This window comes from Zea mays, chromosome 3, assembly GCF_902167145.1.
Source record: "Zea mays cultivar B73 chromosome 3, Zm-B73-REFERENCE-NAM-5.0, whole genome shotgun sequence".
NCBI lineage: Eukaryota > Viridiplantae > Streptophyta > Magnoliopsida > Poales > Poaceae > Zea > Zea mays.
This window is the reverse complement of record NC_050098.1, coordinates 96,855,490-96,880,669: the sequence shown is the minus strand read 5'-3', so window position 1 is coordinate 96,880,669 and position 25,180 is coordinate 96,855,490. Positions and strand designations below refer to the sequence as shown.

General features: G+C 45.0%; 3 protein-coding genes across 10 annotated transcripts in view; all 3 read left to right on the top strand.

The window, feature by feature from the left end:
* The first annotated feature begins 2,516 nt into the window (after positions 1–2,516).
* On the top strand, positions 2,517–3,998 carry LOC103652110 (uncharacterized). The gene is made up of 3 exons (XM_008677759.2): positions 2,517–2,980; positions 3,086–3,814; positions 3,995–3,998. Exons 1-3 carry the CDS (start codon positions 2,613–2,615, stop codon positions 3,996–3,998), a joined length of 1,101 nt encoding a protein of 366 aa, XP_008675981.1. The 5' UTR covers positions 2,517–2,612.
* A 105-nt stretch (positions 3,999–4,103) lies between these two features.
* Positions 4,104–6,016, top strand: LOC103650414 (uncharacterized). The gene is made up of 3 exons (XM_008675990.3): positions 4,104–4,598; positions 4,674–5,646; positions 5,725–6,016. Exons 1-3 carry the CDS (start codon positions 4,124–4,126, stop codon positions 5,864–5,866), a joined length of 1,590 nt encoding a protein of 529 aa, XP_008674212.1. The 5' UTR covers positions 4,104–4,123; the 3' UTR covers positions 5,867–6,016.
* Positions 6,017–16,033: 10,017 nt separating this feature from the next.
* The window catches only part of LOC100279087 (quinolinate synthase, chloroplastic), a 78,007-nt gene continuing 68,860 nt past the window's right edge, over positions 16,034–25,180 (top strand). For 7 of the 8 annotated variants that reach the window (XM_035966242.1, XM_008675982.3, XM_008675986.3 and 4 more), the window contains exon 1: positions 16,180–16,975. In XM_035966242.1, the coding sequence (XP_035822135.1) occupies positions 16,256–16,975 (720 nt within the window). In that variant the 5' untranslated portion in view covers positions 16,180–16,255. Of the gene's footprint in view, positions 16,976–25,180 lie in introns of all 8 variants that reach the window. The other variant, XM_008675979.4, reaches the window with a different exon arrangement.

Genomic DNA, 25,180 nt, shown 5'->3' with positions numbered 1-25,180 from the left:
ATCCCAAAGCTCGAAGGTGCCACCGAGCATTTCCCGGTGGCCCACCCCTTCCCCAGAACGGGTCTTTGAGGTCGATACATGTAGAGCCCAAAATTTGTACCAGAGAAAATAATAATAATAATAATAATGATATAAATGAATAAATATTATTGTGTAGGGTCTTAGGATTATGGAACCGTTGGAGAGTACTTGATTTTCTTTTATTTGTGCATATTCAATTAATGGAGTTATATCAGTTAAACAACAAATAAATAAATATAGAAAAATGCATATCATGCTGGAATTCTTGTATGTTTACAATTGTACTCAAATTTTTTTAGACAAGTTTAAGTTTGAAAAAAATAGAACTTGAAAATATAAAGAGAAATAAGGAAAATGAATGGAAAAGAATATACAAAGAAATATATATATATATATATATATATGAATATTTATAATTTTGTATACTAGAACCTTATGTGGGAATTCAACATGTGTATGAACTCACAAACAAGTTTGAATTCAAATACAAGAGTTTGAAATTTAGTGGAGAAAATGCAAACAGAAATAAATAAAAAGGAGAAGACCCCATTTGGCGCCTTGGGCCATTTTCCCCTCATGCTGGCCCATCTTCCGCAGAACTGGCCTGCCAGTCGGCCCAATTCCCCATTTCTCCCGCGCTGGCCCATCTTTCCCTTAAAACGGTACACTGGGCTAATTTGGGTCACCTTAGCGCTGACATGTGGGCCCCTTTGGCCAGCCGCTGATTACCTCGCGCCAGCCACTTGCACGCGGGCCATCTTCGTCAGCTCTATCTCCCTGCTCGAATCGAACGCACCCCATGTCCGCAGAACAAACTGGGGCGGGATCTCCTCCCAGCTCCCAAACATGGCGGACTCCAACCAAATCAATCGATCTCCACGCGCGCGATCTCTACTCCGCGCATGTCGCGTCGTGTTCCGCTCGGACACCGATTTCCTCGCGCCATACCCGCCGCACGAGAACCGCGGACTTTGGTGACCACGACTCCACGCACGGACTTCTCTGGCCCCATAAAGCGTGGGCGATAAAAGCTGTGTACCAGATCTCCCCCTCCATCGCCTCTATTCCCCTCGCCTAGAGTTGGCCACAAACACCGCCATAATAAGAATCGTGAGGGAGAGAGAAAGTTGCTGGACCCGCGGAGCTCTGGCGCAGGCCACTGCACTTCACCCGTCGAATCCTAGGGCACTGCGGTTGCCGTTCCTCCGCTCCATCGGCACAACGCTTTCATTGGGAGCTGCGCGGGCGGCGAAACATCGGCGGTTAACGCCGGACACCATCGCTGGTGAGCCTCCTTTTCCTCTGCGTTATGTTAGGTGCGCATCGGGAGTTCGGGTGCGGGTGTGGCGGTCATGGTAAGGAGGCGGTCCTAGGGGCCGGCGAGTCGCCGGGGTGCCCCTGTCGGGTCTTGGCTAGCGCCGATGGATCAACGGGGGAGAGAGAGAGCATTGGGGAGGACGTGGTGTCTGTGCCTGGGAAGCTGGAGGTAGGAGAAGTTACCTGGGCCGTTGGATCCCTGCTGGACGTTTGGGATTAGAAGCTGGGGCGTCGTGTGGTTGCAGTGAATCAGAACCGTTGATCTGGGGACCGACGGATGGATCAGTCCCTGCCATCCAACCCGCAGATAGGCTATGGACCGTTTGATACAGATCCAAGGGCTCCTGAAGAAATCCGGATCGTTTTAAGTAAGATCTGATCTGAGCGCTTGAACTAGGATCCAACGGCTGAAATCTATTTATACCTCTTCGCCGTTGCCTTTTTGCTAAAGAGCCCTTCTGAAAATTAGAAAACAACCCGCGACCCACTGCTGTGTAAAAGTAATTCCACAAAGGCCCTGGACTTTGTAGTTTCAACCCTGGGGAACTCTGGAATTGTGGCAGCAACCCATATAGTAAATAAAATAAGATAAAATAATATAGAAAATGATTTTGTATGAATATAATTTCATAAACTTGTATAATTCATAGTTAATTCATTTTAGCTCCAAATTGAGTCATTCCAGTTGCAATAATTTTGTATTAATATTGTCTATCAACTAGTAACACTGTTTATCCATGAAACTTGAATTAAAATTGTTCATTTGGATTAATCTATTAGAAGCACTAAATAATTTCGAAAATTCATAACTTAATAATCGTAGCTCCGAATTTAGTGATTCTTGTTCCCACGATCTCGTAGCAACGCGTAGATTATTATTATATAGTTTGTTCTTATGTTTGGTGTACTGTTAATTTTTCCTACACCATGTTTGTTTGTAGGGACAATTGTGCCAGTGCCCTTACTTTGGTATCTAACTGCAGATTTGACCTCCTTTTTTAGAGTTTGTGCAATGGCCCTTCATTTCTTTTTACAAAGCTGTCGTCTGCCCTCTTTTTTTGACGGCGCCAGTTTTATCCATTTCTTATTAATTAATCAGTAATCATGCTAATAAAACAGATGTGTAAAAGACCCAAATGCCCTTGAGGATATGTATCGGCACTTGCAGACTCCAGGCTGGGCCGATTCCCATCTCTCCACCACTGTTCCCCATCTCTCCACCGCTCGACGTGAGTGACAGGCCACGAACCCTAGTTTGTGGCGGCGTGTACTCCATGGCCGGCGATCCCTCCATGGCTGGCGGTCCCTCCAAGGTCGGCGGCGATCCCTCCATGGCCGGCGGCGAGGAATCCCTGGACAACGGCGAGGAATCCATGGACGGCAGCTCCTCCCTTCCTGGCGACGCGGCGAGGCCTCCACGCGCCGGCGGCGAGGAATCCCTGGGCTGCGGCTCCGAGTGTATCTTCTCCACAAGCGATGCTCGAAGCCTGGGACCTAGCGGTGCGGCGGTACATGGTGTAACAGGCCACGCTCAGTGCCCTCCCAATGATGACTCTCTGGTCCGTGGCGGCTTAATGAGCAGCGAACACTCCATGATGGTTCTCAGTAATGGAGGTGAGCAGAGGAACAAAGGGATCCCTCGGTAAGTATTCTAGTTTGTTCACAGTGAATAGCATTTGTACTTAGGCTACAGCTAACATTCCCTATATGTATTGTCAGTTTGTCACTGCCTTATCTTGTGTTGTAGGACATTTTGCATTAAATTGAAACTTGTTGTCACAATTCGCTCATATTTTGCCACGCCGGATGGGGAGCCAAAGAGATATTACCCACGTAGAACATTAAGACCACTTGCTGTTGACACCAAATTTAGACTATTACAATTGGTAGACTTTATAGGTGAGACATTCATATGGGGTTCTAAGCAATATTTAAAGTTGTGGCGTTGTTTGGATGATGATTTCGTAGAGATAAAAACTGACGAGGACTTGTTACAATGGTTTGAAGTCACTATGCAAAAGGGAGTAGTGCGTATTGAAGGGGAGGTTCATGATTTTGAGGGACCTTTGTTGTTTTCACCTACAAAACGTAGGTTCCACCCAAAAGTGAGGAGTAGAGTGGTAAATGGGGAGCCTACATTAAACATCAGTGACCCGTTAAGATCAAAGAGGAGAGTTGCACATGATGACTCTGACACGGAATCACTGAAGGCACTAAGTGATAGCAGCTATGATAGTGATTTAGCCGCATCCTCCGACTCTGATCTTGATTTTTCTGACTCTGAATATGATCCTGATGCTGAAATATTGGATGAAGATGAAGATGATGATATCCCTACCTTTGCATATGATGTGGATAATCCTTGTATTGATAAGGATGTGATGTTCCCAGATGTGGATGCATGCAAGTCTGCAGTAACTCATCATGTTATTTTACATGATTATGCTTATGAGACAGTTAAGAAGTGCAAGAAAAGGTTTAGAGCCAAGTGCAAGAGAGCAGATAAGGGTTGTAAATGGCAGTTTTTTGCATCAACTAGCAAAAAATACATTGGGTGCATGGTAATTTAACTCTTCTTATGCATCTTATATATTTTTGAGTTCATTAGCATAACATACTTTTGTCTAATGATGATCCTTGTATTGTTGTGTTGTAGGTGAAGCTAAATGGACCAAAACACACTTGTGGTTCAGTTAATAAATGTGGTGATACAATGGCATCACATACATGGGTAGCCGAAAGAATAGTTGATTGGTTAAGGGAGACACCTACACTTGGGCCTAAAATGTTGCAGCAGGAACTTCTAAAGAAGTACAAGATGGATATCCCATACGATAGAGTTTTTAGAGGTAAAGAGAAGGCTCTTGACATGATATATGGAGCATGGGATGATAGCTATGACTTACTTCCTACATATAGAGATGAGCTTTGTAGAGCAATGCCTGGCAGTGTTGTTGAGTTAGATACAGAAGATCATAAGGGAGACATGTGTTTTAAAAGATTCTTTGTTGCTTTGAAACCATGTATTGATGGATTTTTACAAGGATGTAGACCGTACATTGCTATGGATTCCACTCACTTGACAGGAAGATCAAGAGGGCAACTAGCAGCTGCTGTTGCAGTGGACGGCCATAACTGGCTTTTTCCAGTGGCTTTTGGAGTGATTGAGACGGAATCGATTGAAAGTTGGACATGGTTTGTCCAAAACTTGAAGCAATCAATTGGTACTCCTATGGGATTGGTTATTAGTACAGATGCAGGTAAATTTGAGTTCATTCATTTGTAACTTCAGTTTACTACAATGTTTTATGAAGCTAACACTTAATATGTTTCAGGCAAGGGGATAGGGGCTGCTATAGATGTTGTGTACCCAGGAGTGGAACACAGAGAGTGTATGAGACATCTATGGAAGAATATGAAGAAGAAGTATTTTGGCCCTTTGTTTTCTCAGAATATGTGGGCAGCTGCTAAGGCTTGTACAAGTGACAAGTTCGACTACCACATGAGAAAGATAGAGGAGAAGAGTCCTAATGCGATAGCCTGGCTAGATGAAAATCATCCATATGTGTGGTCCAGAAGCAAATTTGGAGATGGTTGCAAGGTAGATTACATCAATAACAACCTTTCTGAATCTTTCAATAGTTGGGTATCCAAAACCAAATCATTTCAGATTGTTGACATGCTTGATAAAATAAGACAGATGATTATTAGCAAATTTGATTTGAGACGCAAAATTGGTAGGGAAATGAAGGGTAGGATAATCCCATCTATTATTAGTACTCTCAATGATCATAGCAAGGCAATCAAGGATCATGAGGTGTTAAGATGTGGAGATGGCACAGCTGAAGTGACTGTTTCCACCATTAGACACCCAGTTAGTTTAGAACAAATGGCATGTAGTTGTAGATCTTGGCAAGTGACTGGAAAACCATGCAGTCATGCTCTAGCTTTCATTGCAACACACAGTAGGGATTTGGAGATGGATGATTATGTCCATGAGTTTTACTCAGTGGAGATGTTTAGAAAAGCATATGAAGGTGTTTTCCCTCCGATGACATCGAAGCATCTTTGGTCACGGGTGGATTTAGGCTATAAAATTAAGAAGCCTAAGTTAAGAAGAAAACCAGGAAGGCCAAGAGTAGCCAGGATAAAGGCATCCGGGGAGCCAGGCAAGAAGAAGAAAAGAGAGTGTCCTGAATGTCATGAATTAGGCCATACTGCTAAGTATTGTCAAGGTGGTCCTACGGCTAGTCAAAAGAAGATGAGGCTGTCATCAAATGATCCCAATGCTTTTGCATCTACATCCAAGTAAGTCATACATTGATGTTTATTTCTTGGTTGGTCACCTTCGTATTTATTAACACAGTTCTCTATTTTGATATGAAGTGCAACTGCTGCTGTAACTGATACTGCTAATGGTGGAGGAGAACCAACTACTACAAGAGGTAGAGGTAGGGGAAGAGGACGAGGAAGAGGAGGGGGAGGAAGAAGAGGAAGAGGGAGGATTGCTCAATGGTTTGGTCTTTGAAAGTGATCTATTTGCTATGTAAAAACGCCATGAAAACTTGTGAAGTGTTGTGTTTTGCCATGTAAACATTAGTGCTGCTGACATTAGTGCTGAATTTTGGTATGACATTAGTGCTGCTGAAATCGTGTTTTGGAATGACATTAATGCTGCTGAAATCATGTGCTGCTGAATTTTTTTGTGCTGCTGGAATGTTGTGCTGCTGATAATTACAGGATTTTTGTGCTGCTGAAAATTGCAGATTCGAATTTTTGTTTGCTGTTGAATTTTTTTGCTGTTGAAAACAATTTTTGTGCGGCAAAAAAATCCAGATTTATTTTTTTGTACAGATTTGAATACGTGTGCTGATTAAAACTGAAATAATACGTACGTGTGCTAATGAAAGTTGCTTAACTGGTGTTAACAGTGTAAGGGTATAAATGTCTTTTTTTCTTTACCACTTAACGGTGTTAAGTGGTGTTAACGGATTTGGGGCAAATGGCAGTTTTATTTTGAAAAATGAAGGGCAATTGCACAAACTCTAAAAAAGAAGGTCAAATCTGCAGTTAGATACCAAAGTAGGGGCACTGGCACAATTGCCCCTTGTTTGTATTGCTACGACTAGCGGTGAGGACACGTGTCATCTGAAGAGCAAGTTGGTACTTGGAATCTCAAGTCCCAGGCAAGTTGTGCCCTTGTTCACTTCTTTTTACCCAATCATGTTCTAATTAATCATAATGATCTGCATAGGTTAATTTTGATGGGACCCAATAGGATACCCTAGTTTGTCTATCTTTATACCTTGTTTACCACTGAACTTTTTGGGTAGTACTTGCTAGTGCTTTATGTGGTTTTGGGTATGAAGATACATTGTTCATGATCACACTTTTATTATCTGTTTATTATTACTGTTCATGATAAGATCATTATGTTAATTGGAACATGGAGCGACCACCCGGGAAAACAGTGCTACCACAAGGGTTTAATGGGACGCCCTTGGCTGATTAATTAGGAAAGCTAGTGGAAGACTACCTTACCCGAAAGGGGCAAGGGCAGTAGGGGAGTGGTCAGTGTGCGGAGGTCCTTGGGATGATTTTGCTACGATGGCGATCATGCGGGGGATCCCTGCATTGGAGCTTCCTATAAACTGTAGCGGGTTTTCTAAAGCTAGTGGAACTTTGTAAAGGCCTCGTAGTGTTACCCTGCCTCGCCTCCTCGGTAGAGGTGTATGGGAAGTCGCGATCCCTTGGCAGATGGGTAACATGACTTTTGGGTAAAGATGCGCAACCTCTACAGAGTGTAAAACTGGTATACTAGCCGTGCTCACGGTCATGAGCAGCTCGGACCCTCACATGATTAATTTATGGAACTAAATTCAATTTGTCATATGCATTGCATCGCAGGTGATGTTATTACTTTTCTTAATTGGGTTGGTATTTACTTATACTTAGTAACTGCTAATAAAATTTTGACCAACTTTAAAAGCAATGCTCAGCTCTAACCATCCTCTTTGGTAAGCCTTACACTTCACGTGAGCTCCCACCTTTTGCGAGTTCATGCACATTATTCCCCACAACTTGTTGAGCGATGAACGTATGTGAGCTCACTCTTGCTGTCTCACACCCCCCCACAGGTCAAGATCAGGTACCACAGGATGAGGTGCATGGAGGATGCTGCGATGTGTTCGTGAGAGGTCTAGGTCGTCGTCTCCCAGACAACTTTGGGTTGCTGGATCGTTTCTTCATATGATGTAATTATTTAATTATTTTTGTACAGAACTCCTGTTATATATAGTAAAGATGTGACATTCGATCCTGTGCCACTATGCATCATATGTGTGAGACTTGGTCCCAGCACACCTGGTGTTTATGTTCGCGCCCGGGTCTTGGTGCTCCGAAACCCGGGTGTGACAGAAGTGGTATCAGAGGGAATGTTGACTGTAGGACGAAACCTAGATAGAATTGGACAACCAATACTTACTTACCTTTGCTACTCTGATTCTTTCTAAACTTTTCTTAATCTTTTCTCATCTATTTCCACTTTACTCTGATTATTCTTACCTTTTTCATTCTAAAGACAAATGTGGATTTCACACTTTGAAATCCCGTACCTAAAGTGACCTTTAGGAATAGGAGACCTACTATTAGGAACAAAAACAACATTATTTTTCTTTTATATAGATATCTATGAACTTGAATGCTTGTTCTTATGATACTTGTCTGATTTGGATCTTTGGTTGAGTGTGATGGGTTGTGGAGTAATATCCATAATTGCATCTACATATACATATAAAATGCTTCAAAAGTAACTAGACAAACTAGATTATCCCTCATTAGAGTATCTAGCCTAACAATATCCATCTCATCTTAAAAGATTCTATCCTACACTCATAGATCCATCTCATCTCAAAAGATCCTAACTTATCCTAATTAAAATATACCTAGCTTAATAAATCTATCTTATCCTACAAGATTCTCGCTTATCTTAATAGATTCAACTTATCTTAAAAGATTTGTCTTATCCTAACCACTTTACTTATCTCATCCTAGAGTAATAAACATGGTCTAATTCAAATTAATTAGATCTTATTTAGTCAAATCTAGTTACGCTAAACTAATATAGTTTCCATCTAATCTAAACTAACCTAATGTAACTCACTCAAATAGGTGAGTTAATACTTGTGAAATAGATTAGACCCTATCCGCATGTTTTAACCTAGTTCACCCTACACTAAATAAAGAATGACAGACCAACCCAACCAATAGAGTTATGATGGATTGCATAATCTGCCTATCCCCACCTATCATCAAACAAACCTTTGACCTACATCATGTAGTCTATCTCATCCATATCTATCTTAACCATATTCCTCAACCGATGATATACACTAAACATGAATCAATGAGACCAAGACTAGAGAAGAAAAGATCAACCTCGTCAAGGAAGGAGAGAAGTCAAACTCAATCTTCAGATGCATTACCACCCAACACGGAGTTCTTCCTCACCATAAACTTTCTTACCCCTAGCTATTCTTACACAAACCTATCCATCTCTTATATCCTACACAATAAGTGGCTGGATACCTATGCTCTGCAAATCACCCACTATTGACTATAAAAATTATGTGACCCTGAATTATTGAACCAAATATAGACTAAAAACGAATTACAAACCAATCCTTTTGTATCCCTTTTTCTTACAAATCTCGAGGACGAGATTTTTGTTAAGGGGGGTAGGATTTGTAGAGCCCAAAATTTGTACCAGAGAAAATAATAATAATAATAATGATATAAATGAATAAATATTATTGTGTAGGGTCTTAGGATTATGGAACCGTTGGAGAGTACTTGATTTTCTTTTATTTGTGCATATTCAATTAATGGAGTTATATCGGTTAAACAACAAATAAATAAATATAGAAAAATGCATATCATGCTGGAATTCTTGTATGTTTACAATGGTACTCAAATTTTTTTAGACAAGTTTAAGTTTGAAAAAAATAGAACTTGAAAATATAAAGAGAAATAAGGAAAAGGAATGGAAAAGAATATACAAAGAAATATATATATATATATATATGAATATTTATAATTTTGTATAATAGAACCTTATGTGGGAATTCAACCTGTGTATGAACTCACAAACAAGTTTGAATTCAAACACTAGAGTTTGAAACTTAGTGGAGAAAATGCAAACAGAAATAAATAAAAAGGAGAAGACCCCATTTGGCGCCTTGGGCCATTTTCCCCTCGTGCTGGCCCATCTTCCGCGGAATTGGCCTGCCAGTCGGCCCACTTCCCCATTTCTCCCGCGCTGGCCCATCTTTCCCTTAAAACGGTACACTAGGCTAATTTGGGTCACCTTAGCGCTGACATGCGGGCCCCTTTGGCCAGCCGCTGATTACCTCGTGCCAGCCACTTGCACGCGGGCCATCTTCGTCAGCTCTATCTCCCTGCTCGAATCGAACGCACCCCATGTCCGCGGAACAGACTGGGGCGGGATCTCCTCCCAGCTCCCAAACATGGCGGACTACAACCAAATCAATCGATCTCCACGCGCGCGATCTCTACTCCGCGCATGTCGCGTCGTGTTCCGCTCGGACACCGATTTCCTCGCGCCATACCCGCCGCACGAGAACCGTGGACTTTGGTGACCACGACTCCACGCACGGACTTCTCTAGCCCCATAAAGCGTGGGCGATAAAAGCTGTGTACCGGATCTCCCCCTCCATCGCCTCTATTCCCCTCGCCTAGAGTTGGCCACCAGCACCGCCATAATACGAATCATGAGGGAGAGAGAAAGTTGCTGGACCCGCGGAGCTCTGGCGCATGCCACTGCACTTCACCCGTCGAATCCTAGGGCACTGCGGTTGCCGTTCCTCCGCTCCATCGGCACAGCGCTTTCATTGGGAGCTGTGCGGGCGGCGGAACATCGGCGGTTAACGCCGGACACCATCGCTGGTGAGCCTCCTTTTCCTCTGCGTTATGTTAGGTGCGCATCGGGAGTTCGGGTGCAGGTGTGGTGGTCATGGTAAGGAGGCGGTCCTAGGGGCCGGCGAGTCGCCGGGGTGCCCCTGTCGGGTCTTGGCCAGCGCCGGTGGATCAACGGGGGAGAGAGAGAGCACTGGGGAGGACGCGGTGTCTGTGCCTGGGAAGCTGGAGGTAGGAGAAGGTACCTGGGCCGTTGGATCCCTGCTGGACGTTTGGGATTAGAAGCTGGGGCGTCGTGTGGTTGCAGTGAATTAGAACCGTTGATCTGGGGACCGACGGATGGATCAGTCCCTGCCATCCAACCCGCAGATAGGCTATGGACCGTTGGATACAGATCCAAGGGCTCCAAAAGAAATTCGGTTCGTTTTAAGTAAGATCTGATCTGAGCGCTTGAACTAGGATCCAACGGCTGAAATCTATTTATACCTCTTCGTCGTTGCCTTTTTGCTAAAGAGCCCTTCTGAAAATTAGAAAACAACCCGCGACCCACTGCTGTGTAAAAGTAATTCCACAAAGGCCCTGGACTTTGTAGTTTCGACCCTGGGGAACTCTGGAATTGTGGCATTAACCCATATAGTAAATAAAATAAGATAAAATAATATAGAAAATGATTTTGTATGAAAATAATTCCATAAACTTGTATAATTCATAGTTAATTCATTTTAGCTCCAAATTGAGTCATTCCAGTTGCAATAATTTTGTATTAATATTGTCTATCAACTAGTAACACTGTTTATCCATGAAACTTGAATTAAAATTGTTCATTTGGATTAATCTATTAGAAGCACTAAATAATTTCGAAAATTCATAACTTAATAATCGTAGCTCCGAATTTAGTGATTCTTGTTCCCACGATCTCGTAGCAATGCTTAGATTATTATTATATAGTTTGTTCTTATGTTTGGTGTACTGTTAATTTTTCCTACACCATGTTTGTTTGTATTGCTACGACTAGCGGTGAGGACACGTGTCATCTGAAGAGCAAGTTGGTACTTGGAATCTCAAGTCCCAGGCAAGTTGTGCCCTTGATCACTTCTTTTTACCCAATCATGTTCTAATTAATCATAATGATCTGCATAGGTTAATTTTGATGGGACCCAATAGGATACCCTAGTTTGTCTATCTTTATACCTTGTTTACCACTGAACTTTTTGGGTAGTACTTGCTAGTGCTTTATGTGGTTTTGGGTATGAAGATACATTATTCATGATCACACTTTTATTATCTGTTTATTATTACTGTTCATGATAAGATCATTATGTTAATTGGAACATGGAGCGACCACCCGGGAAAACAGTGCTACCACAAGGGTTTAATGGGACGCCCTTGGCTGATTAATTAAGAAAGCTAGTGGAAGACTACCTTACCCGAAAGGGGCAAGGGCAGTAGGGGAGTGGTCAGTGTGGGGAGGTCCTTGGGATGATTTTGCTGCGATGGTGATCATGCGGGGGATCCCTGCATTGGAGCTTCCTATAAACTGTAGCGGGTTTTCTGAAGCTAGTGGAACTTTGTAAAGGCCTCGTAGTGTTACCCTGCCTCGCCTCCTCGGTAGAGGTGTATGGGAAGTCGCGATCCCTTGGCAGATGGGTAACATGACTTGTGGGTAAAGATGCGCAACCTCTACAGAGTGTAAAACTGGTATACTAGTCGTGCTCACGGTCATGAGCAGCTCGGACCCTCACATGATTAATTTATGGAACTAAATTCAATTTGTCATATGCATTGCATCGCAGGTGATGTTATTACTTTTCTTAATTGGGTTGGTATTTACTTATACTTAGTAACTGCTAATAAAATTTTGACCAACTTTAAAAGCAATGCTCAGCTCTAACCATCCTCTTTGGTAAGCCTTACACTTCACGTGAGCTCCCACCTTTTGCGAGTTCATGCACATTATTCCCCACAACTTGTTGAGCGATGAACGTATGTGAGCTCACTCTTGCTGTCTCACACCCCACCACAGGTCAAGATCAGGTACCACAGGATGAGGTGCATGGAGGATGCTGCGATGTGTTCGTGAGAGGTCTAGGTCGTCGTCTCCCAGACAACTTTGGGTTGCTGGATCGTTTCTTCATATGATGTAATTATTTAATTATTTTTGTACAGAACTCCTGTTATATATAGTAAAGATGTGACATTCGATCCTGTGCCACTATGCATCATATGTGTGAGACTTGGTCCCAGCACACTTGGTGTTTATGTTCACGCCCGGGTCTTGGTGTTCCGAAACCCGGGTGTGACAATACAGCGGCCACAGTGAGATCCCGTGGCGACGACGCTGAGTTGGTGGGGGAGCAGCTCTTGTCTTCCGCACGGCGATGGTGGTGGTATGGAGTGGCGGCTCACGGGTGGATGGAGGGGGTTCCTAGGTGCTCGGCTAGTTTTATAGGAAGAGGGAAAGCGTGACAGAGGCAGGGATTTGGCCATCGCGCGGATTCCGCGACATTCGGTGCGAAACAGCCCTAGCACCGGTGGAGAAGAGGAATAGTGGAAGGGCCCACATGGCATGGAAATGAGAGGATGCGCGTGAGAATGACGAGTTGGGCCCACCCGGTAGTGTCACCGGGCGGAATAGGCACAAGATGGGCTGACAGCGAGCCAGGGCGCACGGCCTGCGCAGCGGAAGCCGAGCTGGGCCGAGGCAGGGGAGGAACCGACCCAAGACGCCGAGTGAAGCCCTTTTCTTTTTATTTATTTCATTTTCCTCCTAAATTTCAAACTCTAGTATTTGGATTCAAACTTGTTTGTGAGTTCGAACCTAGGTTAAATTCCCAAATAAAGTTCGATTGGAACCCTGCCACAGCAGGTGATGACCAGGAGGAGTGACGGTCGGCTTCGCCTCACTCTTTAATTATCGTTAGTTAATTTCCGCTGCAACAAGAACAATGTTTACTGTTTTCAAACTCCGATGATGTAATAACTCGAAGTACTTATTTAAATTTGTGGTATTATACTTTATTGTATTTCTCTATGTCTCACCTTCGTGTGAGCAAATGGTACTCGATCCCTGGGTAAGTGGCTTCAATCGGAGTAGATCTAAGGAATTGACAGTTTATTCTGTCTTAAGTGTGGGTCATTGCCCTTGAGGTGAGACCAAGACATTTAAGCTAGAATAATATGAGCGGTTCCGCCACACATAAAGATATCAATCAGCTCGTACTTCTGAATAAGATCATCGAAGACATCAGAATATCTACTAGTTTGACCATTGACATGTTTTCGTAGGATAATCTGATGATATTAAAATCCCCACCAATGATAAAGGGATCTTGGTTTCCCTATAGAAAGAAAAAAATTCTTGGAGAAAGATCATTTTGGATTTGTCATGAGTAGGACCATAAACTAGTAATAAGTTCCATTTTTTTCATCTCAGTTTTATCCCACGGGTCCATCTGAAGCATAAAGTCACCTTGCTTAAAAGCACCCATATCTAGAAAATCTTGATTAATACCAATCAGGATTCCTCCCGATTTTTCCTTCAAGGGATTCCACTTCCACAAAAAGTTATTAAGTGGGTCAAATTTCATAATAAGATAATCACTTATCTCTTCTGTCATGGTTTCCACAGGACCCAAGAAACCGAGTCTATGATGATTAATGATGCTTTTAATAAAAGAGGATATGTCCTTTTTCTTCAACCCTCTACAATTCCATATGAAGCCTTTCATTAGGTCACTTTGGTTTTCTGTTTTTTTGGCCCGGGATTTTCCCATTGCCATTGCTTTTTTTGTATTTAAGGTTAGGATTTTCCTTCCTTAATTATAGGCAAAAATTTGAAATTCTTCTTCTCCCTCTTTTTCCCTAGACTAGACTGTGACCGTATTTTTTGCTTTTTGATACTTTTTGCGAAAGATTTTCACAACTACGCCCTTTTGGTTTGAATTCAGAAATAGACCCTTACCTTAGCGCCATCATTATTGGCGCCGAGCTTACGCGTCTCGGCGCCAATATAAATGACGCCAAGATCTGACTCTAGTATGTCAAGTTAGCGTCTACGTGGCAGAAGGTCGGCGCCATGGTCATTGCCGCCGACCTCCTTTCCTTATAAACGGACGCTCCGCATCAGCATGTCACTGTCTGTTGATGGAGTACACAGTCCTAGTGAGTCGGCTGCTGCTGGTACATGCCGCGGACCGGGCAAAAGCGTGCTCTGGGCACCTGGCGACCACCAGATCGAGCTGTGCACCGAAGTCTACAGCTCCATGGCAAATGCAAGTGCAAAGCGATATATATGTATGCTGTACAATACCTAAATATATACTATATGAACGGAGAACCACAACCATTTGATTTTCATTTTCATTTGATGCTCGCGTGTATTATATTAGTTATATAGTGGTCCTAAATGTATATACTATTCAACTGAAAACAGGTAGGCGACTGTATATAAAGACAAGGCTGAAACGCTAGACATCCTGATGCTTGTAAGGGTCAGTCCTAAGGAAATTTAAAATAATTCCAGTATTCGACAGTGTGGTTAATAACGTGGGTTGGTTAGTTTTCCAAAACCCAATAAATTACTTATATTAGTTCTAGACAACTCTATACATGCTTGCTTGCTTATATACGTACGTCTCGATCAAACCCGTTGTTTACAGAAGAAACAACGTGTACAATCCTACAATGGCTGAACATGGGACGTTCACGTCCACGTCGTCTTATATTGTTCTTGTTCACATAAACAAAGTTGTACGGATCACGACAAAATCTGGTAAAAGGAAGAATGAGGTACAAGGTGTAGCATGTATGACGTGCATGTGTACATACCTGCCTGGATTGGAGCGCAATAGTATAGTTGTGCCTGCCTCGCTAGCCGCCAAAACTAGCTCAGCCGCTGCTGTTAAACTTGGCGTACTTGCGGTTCGTTTCGCCAGCAGCGCGCGCGGTACGACAAGTAGCTCCTGCTTCTTCTGTTGATTGTTTTGTTTTACCCTTTTTGATTGCTTTTCAAGCGGCCGTTTCTAATGAACGGAGGTCGGCGCCAATGACTACGGCGCCGACCTCCTGCCACGTAGACGTCAGTTTAACATACCAAAGTCAGATCTCGACGCCATTTATATTGGTGCCGAGACGTGTAAACTCGACGCCAATAGTAATAACGCCGAGATAAGTGTCTATTTTTTAAATTCAAATCAGAAAGGGCGTAGTTGTGAAAATCTTTCGCAAAAAGGATCAAAAAGCAAAATATTAAAAGACTGTGATGAGTCATTTGCTTCAGATTCTTCGTCCATCAAAAGTCTATCATTATCATTCATTGCATTGAGTTCTTTTTTCTGGGTTAGACAAGATCTAGCAATTTCCATTTCTTTGATGAGATCAAAATATCCATTATCGTTATTATCCAATTTAATACCAACATTTTTAGTCACATTCAAAAAGTCATCATTAGATAAACTGACAATATTATTGATAGGTATGTAATAGTTATCTTCAAGATTTCTCTTGACATCCATCCTTCTATTTTTGGCCATAGCTTGCTTTTTTCCATCTTCCCGGGCCTCAGCTTTCTCTGTTTTATTCCCCATCAGCAAAATATCCTCATCTTGGGAAGCAATCAACACTCCACTGTTCTGAGTACTAATGATATTTTTAGATTTATCTCCACTTTCATTTTCTTGGTATGTGTTCATTTCTTCAATGACAACATTGCTATTTTTTAACACAGGCCCTTAGATAATGGTCTCTCTTTTTTATGTAGCATCAGTCATTTGGACATTCCAAGCGTGGCCTACAGTTGCTGTTTTAATTCTATCTCTAATAGACTTTAAATCTCAATCCTTATTTTAATCTCTTTTTCAAATCCCTCTCTATAAAGTGTAAAACAGTGTTATACATATGCCCGTACGGAGCTGGCCTCTGTCCTCGGCAAAACGCGCCTCGTCCGTCCGCGCATTTTACAACACGGCCACACCAACGCAGCGACATGGACACCGCCGCCGCCTCACTCTTGCCCCGCGCCGCCGCCGTGAAGACCCGACGCGTTTTCTCTCCTCTCCATGTTTCCCGGAGCGGTCTCCTTCCCCGTCAAAGCTCCTTCCTCGCTGCTCGCTGTGCCCACTCCCGTGCCCCTCCTCCACCTCCGCCTCTCCCTCGCGCCGATTGCGATGATGCTGCCGCCAAGGCGCACCCGCGCCTCCGTCTCCGCCTGCTTGCGGAGGAGTTCCGCGCACTCCCATCTGACGCAGACCGCGCGCGCCGGCTCCTCTCCCTCGCGGCCGCGCTGCCGCGGCTCCCGGAGCCCGACCGCGCCCAGGGCAACCGCGTCATGGGCTGCGTCGCGCGGGTGTGGCTCGTCGCCCGCTGCAACGCGGCAACGGGCTGGCGGATGTGGTTCGCGGCGGACTCCGACTCTGACCTCTCGCGTGGGTACTGCGCCTGCCTCGTCGCCGCGCTGGACGGGGCCGAACCTGAGGACGTCCTCGCCGTCGACCCCGCCGATCCCGACCTCGCGCCGCTCGGGGCGGGGACAACGGCGGCCCGGTCGCGGGCCAGCACGTGGCATAACGTGCTTGTCGGCATGCAGAAGCGGGCGCGCACGGCCATCGCGGCGCGCGAGGGTAGACACCCCGGGAAGCCGTTTCCGTCGCTCGTCATCGCCCGCGACGGCGCCATCCGCGCGCAGGGCAGCTATGCGGAGGCCCAGGTGAGCTCCTTCAGTTCCTGATCCTCATGCTTGCTCCGTTGATTTAGTTGGCTACATGAATGTTCGTGGTATTGTTGGTCTCGAATGGCTTGCTACAATGTTCCTGGCACTATTCTCGCCTCAACAAGTGGCCAATTACTACTATCTTTCTAGTTTGTACAAAGAAGTTTGCTTTGCTTAGGTAGATTCGACGTGAAGAATCTGCCAAGGATGGGGCTCCATTTCCCTTTTTCCAAAGTCAGCAACACCGAAATAAAAGACATCTTTTCTATTGGCTCATGCATTTTTCCTTTTTTTGGTCGGCAGACTCTGGTCAGCCTGTGTATAGGGAATGGACCAGCTAGTGTCAACATCAGCCTTATTTTCCCACTTTGATTGGCCATATTAGCATCTTGCTTACTTGGGAATAATACTAAAAAGATCGCACTCAGCCTTTTCCACAGAGGTTTTCCTATTTTATTTTTATTTTTTGCCGGGGAACTTTGGGGAACTTGTGTCGTGTCTCTACAACTGTAAATGTGGAAAATGAAGATTAGTTGCTTCTTAGGAGTCTATGAATTTACCACGATGGAATGATTACTCTAGCATTGTAAAAGAATAATAATCATATAGTTGCGAAAAAAATCAGATGAAAGCTGTAACAATCATTATATCATTGAATCCCCATCAACTTTCCAAAACACCACTAACCTATCTAGTTCAATTGACCTGTTACTGTAGCTGTTTTTAACCCCACAGTACCCTCATCTATTGTAGCTCTCCTCGTTCTTGTGACCTTGTCCCAACTCTCAACTCAACAAAAAAAAGACGTGTGATATGATTCATCTCCCCTCTAAGCTATGCTCTTCTTTTTGAGCTTGAATTGCAGTAGGGGAGACCCCTACTGTAAGAGTTCTATTAAAAACAAAAAGGGTAACTTCAACACTGTACAAAGAGGGAGAGAGGGTTAAAAAAACTCGACCTGCGGGTGTAAGGCAGTCTCCAGGCATTATATTAAGAAGAAGACCTTCTCACGCAGGTTGAGAAAACCTCCGAACCCCTACTCCACCCAAACACAACGGCACCGTAGCTCATGTGAGAAACGACCACGACCGGGACCGGGCCTTAGACCTTTGCTTTGGTGTGGGGTAGACCAGGGGATTTTTTTTAACACAACCTTAAATTCGCTCCCACGGGGAGTCGAACCCAGGACCTGAAAAAGTGCTACTCAGACCACCTAACCAACTCAGCTAGAGGCCCTTTCGCGGGAGAGAGGGTTAAGAACCAGGAAGCGACAACTATGTGAACTGCACAAGCTGTACAAGAAGAAACAAGATCAGCAGAGAAGGGGGTGTTCGGTTCCCTAGCTAAAGTTTAGTTCGTGTCACATAAAATATTTGAATATCAATTATAAGTATTAAATATAGGCTTATTTAGGTTTAATAGATTTGTCTCGTCTTTTAGTCTTTGTCTGTGTAATTAGTTTTATAATTAGACTATATTTAATAACCTTAATTATCATTCAAATATTCTGTGACAGAGACTAAACTTTAGTTGGGTGGAACCAAACACTCCTTAAACTAGGCTTATAAGTCTTTTCGAGTGGCACAAGCGAAAAGACTACAACTAGGCTTCCTCCAAGAAACATTGCTTCCAATTGTTAAAGGAAGGATGACTGTGATCAAATATTCCTTTGCTTCACATGATGACATCAAGAGGCACACACACCAGGAGAGAATCAGCTGTAGTTATTGTTGGCATTGCCCATTATTGTAGCTGCCCTGTAGGATGAATACAGGAATGACAGACAAATAAGCAGCTGGGCGATAGTTGGTCATCATAATCCACACAAGAAGTCGACATTCTAGTGTGTCCAGGGGATCAGTTGCAGCAGTGTGATTTAAGAGCTCTAAAGCTTATTAGATGGTTTTGAAAGAAACAAGGCACTAGGAATCTAGGATATTAAATTGCTTGTCTTGACCTCTATGGTCGATGGGGCTGTATATTTATATAAGCAGGAACTTGGTTACAACATCCCAACCGACTCCGACAACAATCCTGTTTTAATTTAGGGTTTTTAAGGTTGACCCCCAGTTTTGCTGGTGTGCTCATTTTTAGCCTTAGTCGTGTTTTTTGCTCAGTTTTGCCCTTCCAGTGCTATAGAACAGAAGGGCAAAACTAAGCAAAAAACACGACTAAGGGTAAAAATGAGTACACCAGCAAAACCGAGGGCACCACCTTAAAAAACCCATTTTATCTCTAACCTCTAATTCGAGTTGGTTTCTAATCTAGCCCAAGAGGATCTGGACTACTAATGCCATAACCTATGTATAGCATATTCTAACACCCCCCTCAATCATAACTTGCACAAGTTAAGATTGTCTCTGAATGAAGCTAACTTCTGCATAGTCAGTGTCTTAGTAAAGTCATCTACAACTTGGTCCTTTGTAGATATAATTCTGACCTCCAAAAATAATTTAGCTACTCTTTCTCTCACAAAATAGAAATCAGTCTCAATGAAAACCAGTCTCAACATGTTTCATAAGGTCATGAAACCTTAGATTTGCTTTAAGGAAGGTAACTCTAATGTTATTAGACTAGATCCTTGTAGCAGGAGGACAAAGAACCTTTAAAAAACTCGACCTGCGGGGGGTAAGACAGCCCCCGGGCATTGCATTAAGAAGAAGACCTTCTCACACAGGTCGAGAAAACCCCCGAACCCCTGCCCCACCCATACACAGCGACATCAAAGCCCATGTGAGAACGACCATGACTGGGGCTGAGCCTTAGACCTGTGCTTTGGCGTGGGACAGACGAGGGGATTTTTTTAACCACAGCCTGAAATTCGCTCCCACGGGGAGTCGAACCCAGGACCTGAGGAGTGCTACTCAGACCATCTAACCAACTCAGCTAGAGGCCCTTTTGCGACAAAGAACCTTTAAATCCTGTAGAAGTGACTAGACCAACATCAACTCTGATGTGACATTAGCAATGGCTTTATATTCAACTTGAATGCTTGACCTAGAGACTGTGGCCTGCTTGCGAGCACTCCAAGATACCAGGTTTCAACTAAGATTACTGGTCTTGAATGTTTACCATCTATGTCATCTGTCCAATTTGCACTAGAGAAGTCACACAAGCTGTTCGCTTGGCTTTAATCTGAAACGGCTTCCACTGTTTCTACAGTATTTGTCTCTATGGATTGCAACTGTAGCAGTCCGAACAACTGATTTTAATCTGAAGCGAACAGACAGACAAGCGTAGAGGGATACTTCACAATTTTAAGATCATGTCCAAAAGTGAACTTGACATACCTGATAATCCTCTTCATTGTCGTTCGATGATTAGTAGTGGGTGCATGCAAGAATTGACACACCTTATTGATTTAGAAACTCAAAGTCGGGTCGTGTCAAAGTCAAATACTATAAAGCACCAACAAATGCTTATGTACCTTGTTGCATCCTCTGACTCTAGTAGTTTACCTTCAACAATTCTTAATTTTTCTAAGTATTGAGCAGAGTCACAATGGGCTTCCAATTCATCATTCCAACTTTACCAAGCAAATTTGAAGCATACTAGTCTGATACAAGTGGATACTTTCACAAGTTTTCTGTACCTCAATTCTACGGAAGTAATGGAGCTACCCTAGGCCCTTCAATGCAAACTCTGAACTCAAATCTCGAAGCATAACAACAATAGCATCCTGTTAGAGCTAGCAACTATAATGTCATCAACACAGTCCAAGAGAAATATTGAAATACTTTCCTTACTATGAAAGAACAAGTGATCACATTTGAAGTCTGAAAACCTAGATGCAACAATTTATCACTGAGTCGAGAATATTAGGGCCTTGGATCTTGCTTCATACCACAAATAGCTTTGGCTACCTTACACACATGATTGGTTATCCTAGTGGTTGTTTCATGTAGTCTTCCTCTTCAGAATGCCTTAAAGAAACATATTCTGAACATGAAGTTGTCTCAATGTCCATCCTCTAGAAATTGTCAAGGATAGAACAATCGTAATAGTAGTTGCTTTGATCATACGACTGAATGTCTCATATTCTATGCCATTTCGTTGCTTAAAACCCCTTGCCACAAGCCTAGCTTTATATCTATCTAGATTTCCATCTACCTTCCATTTGATTCCATATACCAACTTGCAGTCAATAACATTCTTGGCCTTATTAGTAGAAACTAGATGCCGAGTATTGTTTTTCATCAGCGCATCAGATTCGTCATTGATGGCATTCTTCCAATTGTCATCATCTAGAGCCTTAGATAGGTATTGAGGTTTACCAGTGGCGGTAAAACAACCATATTTAATACGAGTATTTTTTTCATCTTGTAATCTTGTTCGAGGGCGTTCATTTGTGCGCTGTTTTCAAGTCATCTGACTAATCACGATTAGTTGTCCAGGTCGGTTATTATGGGGCAATTAGGAGTATCGACCCGATTAGGTGTGCTAATCGTCTAGTTGTTCGATTAATCTGCGACTAATCTCGATTAGTTGTCTAGTTTGGACTAGAAACCGACCAAGTGTGTTAGGTTTTTTTGGGCCTCCTATTTTCGGTTTAGCTATAGTTCCATATGAATAGCCGCTGCTAACACCTATCCAGTTTTGCATGAATGCATGACCCTTCAGTTGCTTCCTAGCGCTCTAGTTCCCTCTCATTGGCGGTTGTTCGCTCTTGCCCCTCCTCTCTAGTTCCCTCTCACCGGCGACTATTTTCTCTCATTCCTCCTCTTCAGATCCCTCTCACCAGCGACGATGGTAAATCCATCTCGAAGATGAGCTCCTCTTTTGATCACCATCCTTTATCCATTCATTTGATATGCTACTGTCTTGCACTCTTGTTCTATCTGAAATTCTTTATACTATCTATCTACATGCTGCTCATTTTGTTCTCTGTTATACTGTGCATAAGTGTGTAGGATTATGGGGAGGCTACGCTAGCGATAAACAAAATTTTCAACCCCATAAAACCAAGAACTACTGCGATTAGAGGTCATGGAATTACCACTAGACGCGCAGGGCAGCGGAAGGCGTCTCGATGTAGACGAACGCGTCGAGCAGTGCCGTGCAGTCGTCGGCGTCCTCGCGTGGTTCGTCCTAGTGCTCCAGATGCAGCACCTCCGAGGTATCCATACATACAGGGAGGAAGCGCCGCGTACCGAACTGCTAGGTTCGCGACGGCGGCTTCGCGAGGGCGAGAGGCGAGCGACTGCTCGTTTGCTGGTGGCGAATTAGGGGTAAACCTAACCGCGCCCCTGGCCCTCATTATATAGGCGTTATGGTGGGCTTCTGACTCCGAGGCCCATCAGTAACCCTAAAGCCCAGTCTAATTTCGGATCTAATCCGAGTTAGGCTTCCTTCCCCTTAAGTGTGTGACCCTATAGGTTTACGTACAAATAGACATGGCCCGAGTACTCTTACTTGGCCCAATAATTGACAACGGCTTCTAGCAAAACATGTCAACTCCTATGCGCACGTAAAGATCATATCAGACGAACCATTGCAACATCACGTATATGTTGTTCCCTTTGTCTCACGATATTTGGTCTGGCTCTAAGCTGACCTCTCTTTCTTGATATTGTGAATTGGAATCATTTCAGTGGTTAACTCTTAACCCTAGCACGACCATGCATTTCTTGATCCAATCACTCGAGGGGCCCAGAGATATCTCTCTCAAGAAGAGAGGGACAAATTCCATCTTGACTGACCATGCCTCACAGCATGCTTCCTGACAAACCCAAAACTACCTTTATAACTACCCAGTTACAGAGTAGTGTTTGATAGTCCCTAAGTAGGTCAATCCACATCTTGAGAGCGACAATCTCAGGTCTAAGGACACAATATACATGTTGCAAAAAGAGAACTATATTACAATATCTCACATTAGATCGGTCCAGCCTCATGTCATACATGCGCCCACATTATTAGTTCGACATCTCCATGTCCATGACTTGTGAAATGTAGTCATCAACTAATATATGTGCTAGTCATCGACTCTGACCAGGGACATCATTTAGAATAACCATACAAGTAAAGAATCTCACAAACAATTCACATAATTGCTAATCAATACAAGGTGCCTTTCATGGATATTCAATTAAGCAATATATATATCATGGATACAAAGAAATATGCTCATCTCTATGATTATCTCTAGGACATATTTCTAACAAAGTGTGTGTGTAGACAGAAGGCAAGTTGCATAGTAGTATATATAATAAATATTAGAATAGGAACCATACCCTAACCAGGGTTGGGAGTGATATTAATAGAGTGAGTAACTGGGCCAGGCCCATTACACAGGGGGTATAACGGTCATTACAATGGGAATAACACAAACCCTAGACGGGTAGTCTAACACCCCCCCGCAGTCACAACTCTATCCTGTACAGATGTTGAGACTGGATCGAAAGTCTAAAAAGACACTCGACGGTAACCCCTTGGTGAAGATGTCGGCGAACTGAAGCGTGGTGGGGACGCTGAGAACGCGGACGTCACCGGCAGCGACACGCTCGCGGACGAAGTGCAGGTCGATCTCCACATGCTTCGTGCGCTGATGCTGCACGGGGTTGGTGGAGAGGTAGACCGCGCTGACGTTGTCGCAGTAGACGAGGGTGGCACACAGGAGGGGACTGTGAAGCTCGTGGAGGAGCTGGCGCAGCCAGGAGGCCTCGGCCACGCCGTTGGCCACAGCACGGTACTCGGCCTCAGCGCTGGAGCGAGAGACGACGGGCTGCCTCTTGGCGGCCCAAGAGACGAGGTTGGCGCCCAGGAAGACGGCGTAGCCGGAGGTGGACCGGCGCGTGTCGGGACAGCCAGCCCAGTCAGCGTCGGTGTAGACCACGAGCTCCGACGTCGGGGATGGGCGGAGTAGGAGGCCGTAGTCGAGGGAGCCGCGGAGGTAGCGTAGAATCCGCTTGAGCGCAGTGAGATGGGGCTCCCGCGGAGTGTGCATATGCAGGCACACCTGCTGGACGGCGTAGGCGATGTCGGGCCTGGAGAACGTGAGGTACTGGAGCGCGCCGGTGAGGCTCCGGTATGCCGTCGCGTCGGCGACCGGAGGCCCGTCGTCCTCAGAGAGCTTCGCCTGAGTGTCGACAGGCGTGGAGCAGGGCTTGCAGTCAGACATGCCAGCCCGCTCCAGGATGTCGATGGCGTACTGGCGCTGGTGGAGGAAGAGACCCTGAGGCCGACGTTCGGCGGTGATGCCGAGGAAGTGGTGGAGGGGCCCCAGGTCCTTCATCGCGAACTCCCGCTGAAGGGCGACGATCGTGCGGTGTAGGAGGTCGGCGGTGGATGCCGTGAGCACAATGTCGTCGACGTAGAGCAGGAGGTAGACGGTGTCGTCGCAGCGCCGGTAGATGAACAGGGACGTGTCCGACTTGGCCTCGACGAAGCCGACGGAGGCCAGGTAGGAGGCGAAGCGACTGTACCAAGCCCGTGGCGCCTGCTTGAGGCCGTACAGGGACCGGTTCAGCCGGCAAACCAGGTCCGGACGGTCAGCGTCGACGAAGCCGGTGGGCTGGCTGCAGTAGACAGTCTCCGTCAGAGTGCCATGGAGGAAGGCATTCTTGACATCGAGCTGATGGATCGCCCAGTCGCGGGAGAGGGCGAGGGAGAGGACGGCGCGAACAGTGGCGAACTTGACGACAGGGCTGAAGGTCTCGTCGTAGTCCACTCCGGGGCGCTGGGTGAAGCCCCGAAGGACCCAACGGGCCTTGTAGCGGTCGAGGGAGCCGTCCGAGGTCAGCTTGTGGCGAAATAGCCACTTGCCGGTGACCACGTTGGTGCCTGGTGGACGCGGCACCGGGTCCCAGGTGTGGTTGGCCAAGAGGGCCGCGTACTCCTCCTCCATAGCGCGACGCCAATGTGGGTCGGCGAGGGCAGTGCGAACGGAGGAGGGTACCGGGGAAGCGTCGGGTGGAGTGCTAGTCGTAGCGGCTGCCAAGATGAGCCGGTCGACGGGGCGGAGAACGCCAGCAGCGCGCCGAGTCACCATCGGGTGGACGTGCCCGGGGTCGCGGTGGATGGCGACCGGGTGGTATACGGACGACTCGGAGTGAGCCGCCGGAACGTCGGGAGCGGCTGGTGGGGCCGGCTCACGGCGGTGATAGACGACGGCGGGGTCGGCGAATCGGGCCGCGCTCGTCGACGGGCCCGAGTCGGGGGGCGCCGAGGTAGTGGCGTGGCCGCGGCGATGGTAGACGAGGG

Excerpts from the sequence above, each read along its gene's own strand:
- LOC103652110 (XM_008677759.2), top strand. The coding sequence starts at position 2,613 with ATGGCCGGCGATCCCTCCATGGCTGGCGGTCCCTCCAAGGTCGGCGGC. Across the intron at positions 2,981-3,085 it reads AGGAACAAAGGGATCCCTCG|GACATTTTGCATTAAATTGA; the intron begins GTAAGTATTCTA and ends CTTGTGTTGTAG.
- LOC103650414 (XM_008675990.3), top strand. The coding sequence starts at position 4,124 with ATGTTGCAGCAGGAACTTCTAAAGAAGTACAAGATGGATATCCCATAC. Across the intron at positions 4,599-4,673 it reads GGTTATTAGTACAGATGCAG|GCAAGGGGATAGGGGCTGCT; the intron begins GTAAATTTGAGT and ends AATATGTTTCAG. Across the intron at positions 5,647-5,724 it reads GCTTTTGCATCTACATCCAA|TGCAACTGCTGCTGTAACTG; the intron begins GTAAGTCATACA and ends TTTGATATGAAG.